Consider the following 11,596-nt stretch of genomic DNA (forward strand, 5'->3'; position numbering starts at 1 on the left):
TCATACTTGCCGAGGTTGCAAAGTGGAACTCTGGTGACAACTGGCACTTCCAGGGTCCGGATCACTTCGAGGAGGACGAGTACAATGTGACCGACTCGGAAGACGAGGAAGATAACAGAGATGATGTAAGTAGGAGGCTGGAGTTCGAGGTGGAGAACGGGAGGCCTCACAGAGAGGAAGACAGCAGGTACCAGGAGTTCAGGTGGAGGCAGCTGGCGAGAGCTTTGGCGGAAGAAGACGAAGAAGTTGACGTGAGGCCGGTGATGGAGGGGCAGCTTCGGGAAATGATGGAAAGGAGGAACAGAGGCGGTTTGGAGGGAGATGAGTTGAGGAGGCTGAACAGGGAAATATTCGTGCTTGAGGCGGTGCTGGATGACGACAATTTTGTGGGGGTTGATCTGGAGAATCAGGTGGCCGTGGATGAGGAGGTGGTGGAAAGGAATATCAGGAGGATGAGGAGGAGGATGCAGGACATGGAGGAAGAGGGGAGGCAGCAGGTAGAAATAAGGAGGATTCAGGAAGAAGTTCAGAGGGAGGGGCAAGGTGAAATCAGGATTGTTCAGGAAGAAGTTCAGAGGGAGGGACAAAGAGAAATAAGGAGGATTCAGGAAGAAGTTCAGAGGGAGGGACAAGGAGAAGTTAGGAGGGTTCAGGAAGAAGTTCAGGAGCGAGAGTGGTATCTAGGAATCAGGAGGAGGGTTCAGGAGGAGCAGCAGGAAGAAGTTCAGGACCTTGAGAGGATAGTTGATGAGAGAGAAGGTGATGAGGTGAGTTGAAAGAATATGAATACAATTTAAGACATACGTTAAAATAAATTAATATGTATAAAGTAATGATGGTGATTAATGTATACCAGGGTTTCCCGAACTTTTTTTACAAGGTACCACTAAAAACGCCCGAACTTTTTTACAAGGTTTTCTTTAAAGTAATAATAAAAGCTATGGCACAAGATTTCTCAAAAAACCACCATATAAACACCTGAGACCTTTTTTTTTACTTCACCATCAACACCAGAATATCTTGTGTAAGTTTCAAATTACGACCTCATGGACCCCACAATTTCTGTAATGACCCACTTTGGGAAACCTTGATAATATAATTACTTTATTACCAAAATGATGCATAAGTTTCAAGTGTGGGTTAATTATAGTTACATAATAATTTGTAAACACTTTGTAGTTATTATGTTAAAAGCATAATGTTTTAGATTGGAGAGTTGGAAAGAATTGTCGACCAGAGAGAAGAAGGTGATGATGAAAGGAGAAGACAAGAAGTTAGTTTGTTGTATGTATAAACTGGCAACTGGTCAAAATTACACAAGGGGACTAAATTGCACGAAGACAGTTTTGCACCAAGCGTCAATTTTGCACTAGAGTATAGAAAAACAGGAAAACAATATATAAAGAAACAAAAAATAAATTAAAACATAAATTAATAAAAAAAAAAAATGAAAAAAAGTTACTGACTGAGGTTAGGGGTAACAGTGATAGTGAAATTGAAAATAACTAATAAAAATTGTTATAAAAAAAAATAAATAGATAAAAATAAATTGATTGAAAATAAAATAAAAAATACCGACCGAGGGTTAGGGGTAACAGTGATGGTAAAATAAAACAAATAATGATAAAAAATAAATAAAATTAATTAATTAATTAGAAAAAATAAGTTACCGACCAAGAGTAAGGGTTAGGGGTAACAGTGATAGTAAAAAAAATAATTTAGTAAAAAAAAGTTCCACCCGTGAAATAATGTCTTCGTGCAATTTAGTCCGCTTGTGTTATTTTAAAATTTCATGAAAATTAAACACCTACTCGTATAAACTTGGTACATACTTAACATTGAAATAATTAGTTTGAATAACGATGAGAAGACAAATAGTTAGTTGAGATATTTTGTAAATTATTGTGGTTTTATAATGTGATAGAAAAATTGTAATTTAAATGTCATATAACGAAACACAATTTAGTTTTTATTTACTATAAGTTGTTACAGACTAATGAATATATTTATGATTTTGTTTAAGCTTATACAACTTTTTGGCAGACATATCAAAATTTAATTTATGTCGGAGATAAATATAATTGGTATCTAGACCACTGTAGACATAAAAAAAGAACAAAAAAAAAACATAACTTTTTTAGTAAAAATCAGGCTTTGATCACATACAACCATGTATGATGTTATTAGATTAATATTAATTTAAAAATAGATACATCTGTGACAACCCTGATAATGTAATTTTATCTAGTATCAATTAATACAGGTTCAAAATGATGACAATTTAATGGAAGCTGACAATGTTATTGATGCTGGTGTTATTAATGATGAAGATATTGTTAATTTGGATGATTTCGGTGACGATGAAGTTTGTTGTAATTTAAAATAACATGTTATTTTTATTGTAAATATTATAAATGTTTATTGTTAATGATCAAGATATTATTAATTTGGATGATTTCGGAGACGATGAAGTTTGTTTATTATTTAGTTCTAATTTTAAATATTTTTTTAGTTTTATTGTGAATATTATGAATGCACATTAGAAGGGTTTCGATAGAAAATTAAAAATTGTGTGATTAATATATACCCATTGTTTTTCCGTATTCTAGTCTTTGTTTTTTTCTTTCTAATATCTTTCATGTTTAATAGTTATCGTTTTAATTTCTTATTTTTTTTGTAACTTAAAAAATAATAAAAAAGGTAACTTTAGCTTTTATATTTTAAGTTCAATAAATAATAGATTATTCCTAAAGTAGATAAGTACTACATAAACGTTTGCATACAAAATATTGTTTTTTATATAGAAAATGTATTAATAAATACAAAATCAATTAAGTTTAAATTATGAAACAATTAAAAGTTAAATCTGAACTAATAAAAAACTTTAATTAATCACCAACATGTTTCAAACTACATTTATTAAATTTTGAAGTCGCATTACAGCTTAATTTATTAATAGAAAATAATATTGTAAACATGAATAATTAAATTGTAGTTTTTTTGATTTTATAAAGTTTTTTTTATAACTTATTTAACTAAGTTTAATCGTTTCTAGATGGAAATAGACGAGGAACCAAATGATAATAATGATTTGGAAATGTTGAATAACGAAGACTACAACAAGAAAAATAAAAATGGTGTTTTGATAAAGCTTGTGCATGCTTTGAAACATGAAGCGCCAACTTCTGCAGTTAGGTATGATATTTTTTTTCTTTATGTATATGATAATTGTTGAAAATTTATTATAAAAGTGTAAATAATATTAAAAAAAACATCGTAACTGACATATGTTTATAAATGTAAATACTTCTAAAAAATCTTCAGTTATTGTATATATATGTGTTTTAAATAAAATAGTTATTAATTAATAATAATAGTTAAAACTTGTTCAGGTATCTTTTAATGTAGTTACAATTTATAAAAAATTATGTAAGATGTAACATTAAAAGGCGTTAAATCCTAGAGAATAACCCTGAAAGTTAAATCCTGAAAAGCCGTTAGTCGGAATAAAGTTTTAACACAAAAATATCTGTGGTAAAAAATTATGTAGCTATTTATTTAACATTAGATGTAAAACAACTTCAATTAAATATTTTGTATTTTATCAGCTTTGTTAGTTATTATGTATCTTTAGTATTTTAGTATTCACTTATATATTTACATTTTATTTGTTATAGAATAGCTAGTGGAACAATTGTTTGAAAATTTGTGTGTCATATAACTTACATTGTTAGTTGTCAGCTGTAGTACTAATAAATAATAAACTTGTAAGTGAATGTTTTTGATTAGATTATTTTATTTCATTGTTAGTTTTTAAAAACATATTATAGGTATAACATAAGATAGCATAGATACTAGCATTTTTTTTTGTATACTAATTTGTGCTATTTAAGCTTACTTGGAATTTTATGAAAAATTATAATCTAATTTTATACTTTGATAAAGGCTTTTGAACTTTAATTCAATTAAAATTGGAAAATATTTGAATTTAATTCAATTAAAATTGGAAAATTTTTTAGTGTTATTTGAAATATTGATTTATAAGCTATATGAAATTCTCCTGACATAGTTTAATAGAACTAAATTCTTTTTTTTTGCATTTTCGAATTAAAGTTTAACATTTTCTTTAAGTTAGATTTTTAATTAAAATTTAAAGTAAGTTTGTCAAAGTATAGTTTTAATTTAGTACTTTATATTGCTCATGATAGTCGATAAAAATTTTATACTTTTTGATATATAAAATATATAGTTTGCCATAAAATTTTGAGTTCTGAAAATTCTGTAATTTGATTAATTAGGAAAATAAAAAACGGATTTGAGAAATTTTGAAAAATAAAGCTAGAGTTTTGAACAAAAATAACTAAAAAAATTAAAAGTTTTAAACAATTTTTTTTAAATAATTAAATTCTTATTAGACACGAAAATGTATCATTTAAAATTATTGTTCTGATGATATGCTAAAAACATTGAACTGCAGTAAACAAATTGAAAACTAGTCGTTTTTTTTATTATAAATATCATATACAATAAATTCCAAACGCTTTGTAAAATAATTTCAAGTTAAATTGTGATACCGAATAGTAACTAAAAGTTTTATAGTTTAGTAAATAAATTAGCATACACAATAAGTAACTCGTAATTTATTTCAGTAACAAATTTTGATCATATATAAAACTTCAGTTAGTACTTCAGTTTTTAAAAGTTTATTATCTTGTATAATAAACTAGAAGTAGACAAAATCGGATTATTTTTTAGAAGATACTTTATTGATTTATACAGATTAAGGTATATAAATTTATTTCAAAACTATTTCAATTGCATACATGTGTATGTAGCATTGAAAATAATAATACTTGTTATTTAAAAAATATTATAACAATAACAATATTTAATTCACAGATTTTGGATAACCAGAGCTTTAGAAGCATTTTTGCGAGGAGAAATTATTACTTTGAATCAAATATTTTTACTGAAGCACAACTTAGTTGAAGTAAGAACTATTTATTTATTAATTACATTTTCTTAATAGGAGAAATAATTACTTTGAATCAAATATTTTTATTGAAACACAACTTAGTTAAAGTAAGAATTTTTTATTTATTAATTACATTTTCTTAAGAGAGGAAATTATAACTTTGAATCAAATATTTTTCGTGAAACACAATTTAGTTGAAGTAAGAATTTTTTATTTATTAATTACATTATTTTAAGAAGAGAAATTATTATTTTAAATCAAATATTCTTATTGAACCCAATTTAGTTGAATTAAGAGTTTTGAAATATAGTTATATATATATTTATAATTTTTTTTAAAACTGCTCAGTTTTACAATTATAATACAAATTATACTGTTATTTTTAATTACTGATTTGTAAAATACAGAACACTTTGAAGTAATATAAAACTTATTCACTAAAAATAGTGTAATTACTGTCTAAAAACATTCCTCAAAAACTCATTATTTTCTAAATTCAATAGATAAAATACTACAAGACGTTCTTAATTTTAGCATCTATTAATATGGTTATTTGCCATTCAAGCTGAATAAGTAGAAGTATAATAATATTTTTACAGGATACATTAAACTTACTTATATCTGGAACAATAATAACAATTAATATGGTAAATGAAACTGAATTAATAAAAATAAATTTAATTATTTTTACAGGACACACTCAATCTACTAATATCTGGAACACTAATAACTAGCAATATGGTGACCCAGGGTTGTTTAGATTTCCTTTCAACTTTGACAAAATTCAATGTTCAAGCTTTTGAAAGGTGCAATAAAACATTGGATTGTACTCATAAAGTAAGTAAAAGTATAATCATGTATATAAATAATCAGTTCAATTCAAATAATAATCAAATAAAACATTGGATTGTACTAATAAGGTAAAAGTATAATCGTGTATATAAATAATCAGTTCAGTTCAAATGATAATCAAATAAAACATTGGGCTGTACTAATAAGGTAAAAGTATAATCATGTATATAAATAATCAGTTCAATTAAATAATGTATATAAATAATCAATTCAATTTAAATAATGTATATAAATAATCAGTTCAATTCAAATGATAATCAAATAAAACATTGGATTGTACTCATAAGGTAATAATATAATGATGTATATAAATACTTAATTTAATTCAAATAATAATCAAATAAAACATTGGATTGTACTCATAAGGTAATATTATAATGAGTAATATATATTAAAAATCAATCTAATTTAAAATAATTTAAATAATAAACAAATAAAGCATTTAATTGTACTTATTTTCCCTTAAAAAGTTAAACTTATTTTCAAGGCTTGCAAAAAGTTTTTAATATTTGTAACATAACGATTCTGGTATGTATTGTCAAATTTTAAATAATAGTTCATTATTTTATATGATAAATAACATTCAAATGTATTTGTATATCCATACTTTTTTTTAGATTTGTTAAGGTAATTAGTTGTAAATATTTTAATAAATAAGTCTATAAGTCTTAATTTTTGTATATTTAAAACAATTTTATATTAAATTTGACTCTGAGAAAAACTAACAGGATTTAGCATATGTTTTTATAGATTATAAATATCTTTTCAAATATTCCATATGGTTTTTGGTTAAGTTTAGTAAAGTTTTACATACACTTACAAAAAAAAATATTTTGTTTAAACTGTATTAGAGACTAAAATCAAAGGTTTTAGACTAAGTTGTTGTGTTTAGAAAGGCAATACAAACTTTTTACTTTTTAAAGAACATTAGACGACAATATTATTTGATATTTTGTTAAATTTCAACCAACTTATAATCGATTATATTAATGAACCTAGCCTTAAGTAAGCTTATATAAAGTTTATTTTAAAATTTGCTTATATTATATCACCTTCAAAATTAGTTTTTTTTAAAATGTATTTACTTGTTTACTAATTTCTTTATAAAGAAACATTAGTGGCATTAGTAAAAAATATATTATTTTGTAAAACTTTCATATTTGTGTAGTCCTTAAGAAAGTAAAGCCATTAGCCCAAGACAACTTGGTAGATTCAAACATGTTTATTACTAATTAGCTGTAAATATTATTATTTGTATAAATATAAATATTTTTTTAAATATTACAGGTAAATACACTAATGACTCTAGCACAAGACAACTTGGTTGATTCAAACATGTTTATTACTAATTAGCTGTAAATATTATTATTTGTATAAATATAAATATTTTTTTAAATATTACAGGTAAATACACTAATGACTCTAGCACAAGACAACTTGGTTGATTCAAACATGTTTATTACTAATTAGCTGTAAATATTATTATTTGTATAAATATAACTATTTTTTTTAAATATTACAGGTGAATACTTTAATGACACTAGCCCAAGACAACTTGGTAGATTCAAATATGTGTATTACTAATTAGTTCTAAATATTATAATATGTATAAACATAACTTTTTTTTTTTAAATTATAGGTGAATACCTTAATGACATTAGCACAAGACAACTTGGTTGATTCAAACATGTTTATTCGAGTTGTTATACTTACCAGCGAATATGTTAAACAAAAAAGATCTAACAAACTTGGTTAGTAAAAGTAATTGAAACTTGTTTAAAAAAGAATGTTAGTTAATTTCAAACCAGCTATAGTTTAGTAAACTATTTAAACTGTTGTATTAAGTACTAATTTTATAGTTTCTTCTTTTTTCAACTATTTTCCGTAAATATTTATCCTTTAAAAACAAATTTATAATATAATTATTTAGATTTAAAGTTTGTTTAGTTTAAATTATTGTTTAAAAAACTCTACTAATAGCTTTAAAAATAAACAGATTTAATTCACAATTGTCGCTTGATGAGAAAATTGTCGCAACCCCAAGTCCAATATCAACTTGCGATCGATTTGATAAATCTTTTAACTGTTTCTACAATTTCTCAGGTTAATATTAGAAATAAATAATAAATTAAGTAGTATTAACTAGCAATTGATTTGATTAATCTTTTAACTGTTTCTACAATTTCTCAGGTTAATATTAGAAATAAATAATAAAAAATTCAAATAATATCAACTAGCGATCGATTTGATAAATCTTTTAACTGTTTCTACAACTTCTCTAAATGATAATAATAAGAAATTGATTTGATAAGTCTTCTTACTGTACAATATCTCAGGTTTAAACTAAATATATAAAATTTACTAATTGTTTGACCTAGATCTGTGGTAGTTATTGAAAATATATAAAGCTAATATAATACAAGATTAATTTAATTAATTTATTATTTGTACTCACATAGCTTATTTTGTTTAAGTTTTATTAAAGTTATTGACTAACAAACTTTTTACACTACTTTTTAGGATAATTAGTAACAAAAATAGTGTAGATTTTTTGTCACATAGTTTTAAATTTATTTATGATTTGATATAATTTAAAATATTTAATCAAATACTAAATAGTATAATTATTTAACAGGAGAATGTATCTTGTCTAAATACAAGTCTATTAATTTTAATTCTTTCCCATCGGCATGATGATTTGAATACGTTAGTTTTATTTTTTTTAAAAATATGTTTGTTGACATATTACAGGAAATTTTTTTATTAAAAAATATAATAAAAACCTATATTTTTCACAGCTCTGATTTTCTTAAAAAATGTGTAATAAATTAAAATAGTTTTGTTTCATGTCTTTTTAAACACACAATGCAAAGTTTAAGGTTATTTTCAACTTACTGAAAAATAAACATGAATCAAAAATGTTTTAATTTATTACACGTTTAAAAAAAATCAGAGCTATGAAAAATACAGGGTTGTCACAAAACCTGCAATTCTGGAAAAACCTGGAATTTGACAATTTTGGCTAATAAAACCTGGAATTTTGAACAAAGTTAACTAAAAAACCTAAAAAAGCCTGGAGTTTTATGCAACTTATACATGTGAACTAATGAAATTTTTATTTGACACAAAATATCTATCACATAGATAAAAAAAATCTTATCAAAAAACCTTAAACCTAAATTTTAATTAAAAATTTACCAAAAAACGCGTATTTTCAAAAACCCGGAGAAGTTTTGCCATAAAACAGTGGCAATTCTTGAAATAATTTTAATATTTAGAAAAAATATTTGTTCAAAAGATAATTTTTTTTTACAGATTCTTCATGAAAGTCAGAGATATGAAGGATAATATAAACATGCTGGAAAAAATGACCGGATTATTTTCATTTTGGTACGACCATTACACATTGCCTATCAAAAAGCAAGATTGCAAATCACTTGAAAATGTTTGTTTTAATATGTGTTTTAATTAACTTTAATTATTTTACAAACTGTTAACTAAAAACTAAGATTAAAAATTTGTTGTTATAGATTATACGTAAAATTTCTATAATATATCCGTTTCCATAATGTAGAAAATTTTTATGAATAATCTTTAGCTCACAGCATAAGGTAAAAGTTTGATGTAAGAATTTTGATATGACACTGATTTATATTTAACTGTCTTATTAAATCTCATTTAACTCAGAATACCTTATCAAATAAACTGGTAGACTTGATTTTTTATATAAATTCTTCATTTTATTATTTGTGTAATTAATTAAGTAACAAATATAAATTATTATTTTGTAGTAGAAACATATAGCTTAGCTTTTGACTTTTTTATAAAACAAGACTTAATATGAAATTAATTAAAATTAAATTATTTCAGATCACTAATATCAATTGTTACATAGAAAATTTACTTTTGATTAATCTGCTATATTTTAAAGTAGATTAGTCTTAAAGTATCAATATTCAAAAAAATAATAAAAACAAATATATAATGTTAAATATTTCAGAGTACAAACATCAAATTCACTGAGTGGATCCAAGTCGTCAAAGTTCTACTCGGAAACGACAAATCAAATACCAACACAATTTCCTATCACTTGGATCAAATCACTAATCCTACTATTGTGCAAAAAACTAAAAGTAGAATCAATTTACAAAAAGTTAAGAGGCATTCTTGATACAATATTGAAAGTTTTAGTCAATTTCGAATTTGAAAGTTTTCCATGACATTTTTGATAATGAAATGTTCAGTAAATTAGTTTTTTAAATTGAAACTTTAAGTTTTTGAAAAAAAAAATTACATGGTTTAATTAAAATTATTGTTTGAGTAGCCTTTTACTAACTTATTTTTTTATTTTAAGTATAAATATGTTTCTGTTTTTTTCTTAAGGACTAATTTTTATTTAAAAACTTCTAAATTACAGTAGATCTGCTTTAAAAGAATTTTTAGAAAAATTAAAGCCATATTTTTATGTTGTTGTGTTTATAATGGCCTGGTGGAATTTTAAGTTAAGTTCAGTTTTTTTATTAAAATGTTTGAAGTTAAAATACACAAATTATTTTGGTCAATTACATAAACCATTTTTTAGAGCAGATATAAGATAAGATTTAAAAGTGATTCAATGAGATATCACTACATCTGCCATATTAAAAATGTTTAATTAAAAAAAAACTTTAACTAATATAGAGCTCTTTTATACGTATTATAAAATAAAAAATATGAGGCAATAAATTTATATTAAACTATCTTCAAGTTTTACAGTTTTTAACTGATTTTAAATACCTTTTATTAAAAAAATTGATTTGTTACATGTTTACAGTTATAATTTTTTTTTAAATATTCTAGTTTGTAAAAATTCAATTAATACTTAAAAATTTAAACGATTTTGCTAATATTCAAAATGTACTTAGAAATCACTAATTACAAGTTAATAGTAATTTAAGATACAAAACTTTCGTATAAAGTTTGTTATAAAAATTAAGTTTAAAGAGTTGCTGGTAATTTTTTTATTTGCCAATTTTTTTCACTTGTTTTGATTTTTTCTTATTTTAGGAAAATTCTTGATGTTTTTTTTAAATGACAAAAGTTTTCAAATTTTTGTTTTGTTTTACACTAAAATGTATATGAGTTTTTTTTTTCGAATAAATAAAATTGGCTGATTAATTTTTTTGTGTGTTTTACGAAAGTATTTATTTTGATTTTAAATACCAAGTTAACCTAAATACTAACGTTTAAATCTTAAAAAGTTGAAATTATATTTTTAAGTAAACATATTTGCAAAAAACCCAAGAACTGAAAAATAATTGCTGTCCTATTTCACAGTTTGATATTTAAAAAAATCAATTTCTTTACTAAAAGTAGAAAGTAGCTAAGTTCCAACTTTTTTATAGTTATAAAGGTTTAAACAAAATAAATTATCTCTTATTACAGTGCTTCCTCGCTAATCCGGTTCCTCGCTAATCCGGCCGGTTTTAGTTGAGAAGTCACTTATTTACTTTAGCGTTTTTAGCGTTTAATTTCATTTTACTTCGAAAAAGTATTTAACTTACGTTTTATAAGTATGCAAGCAATGTATCGTTACGTCAAAATAAAATATCATTTGTATAATCTTAAGTTTTTTTTTTCATACTTTTCCCTCTCGGTTGTAACAAACTTGTTTATTATTCATTTGCAATTTTTTGTCTTTGCTAAGCAAGTTACACTTTAATATACTACAATCAAGATATCTGGTTAAAAGATGGATAAGACAGCAAAGAAAAGAAAAGGCGTTTAATT

General features: G+C 24.2%; 1 protein-coding gene across 1 annotated transcript; it reads left to right on the forward strand.

The window, feature by feature from the left end:
* Window positions 1–120: 120 nt before the first annotated feature.
* LOC145845560 (uncharacterized) lies at window positions 121–10,539 on the forward strand. Its single transcript, XM_082952750.1, has 12 exons — window positions 121–125; window positions 173–767; window positions 1,208–1,273; window positions 2,264–2,365; window positions 3,056–3,195; window positions 4,900–4,990; window positions 5,669–5,812; window positions 7,467–7,578; window positions 7,824–7,930; window positions 8,463–8,533; window positions 9,143–9,272; window positions 9,828–10,539. The coding sequence occupies exons 1-12, from the start codon at window positions 121–123 to the stop codon at window positions 9,996–9,998; spliced, it is 1,734 nt and encodes a 577-aa protein (XP_082808876.1). The 3' UTR covers window positions 9,999–10,539.
* The last annotated feature ends 1,057 nt before the right edge of the window (window positions 10,540–11,596 follow it).

The sequence above is a fragment of the Thalia democratica genome, unplaced genomic scaffold (genome assembly GCF_965202585.1).
Source record: "Thalia democratica unplaced genomic scaffold, ktThaDemo2.hap1.1 HAP1_SCAFFOLD_81, whole genome shotgun sequence".
Lineage (NCBI taxonomy): Eukaryota > Metazoa > Chordata > Thaliacea > Salpida > Salpidae > Thalia > Thalia democratica.

Coding starts and splice junctions, on each gene's coding strand:
- LOC145845560 (XM_082952750.1), top strand. Junction 3,196..4,899: donor GCGCCAACTTCTGCAGTTAG/GTATGATATTTT, acceptor TTTAATTCACAG/ATTTTGGATAACCAGAGCTT. Junction 9,273..9,827: donor ATTGCAAATCACTTGAAAAT/GTTTGTTTTAAT, acceptor TAAATATTTCAG/AGTACAAACATCAAATTCAC.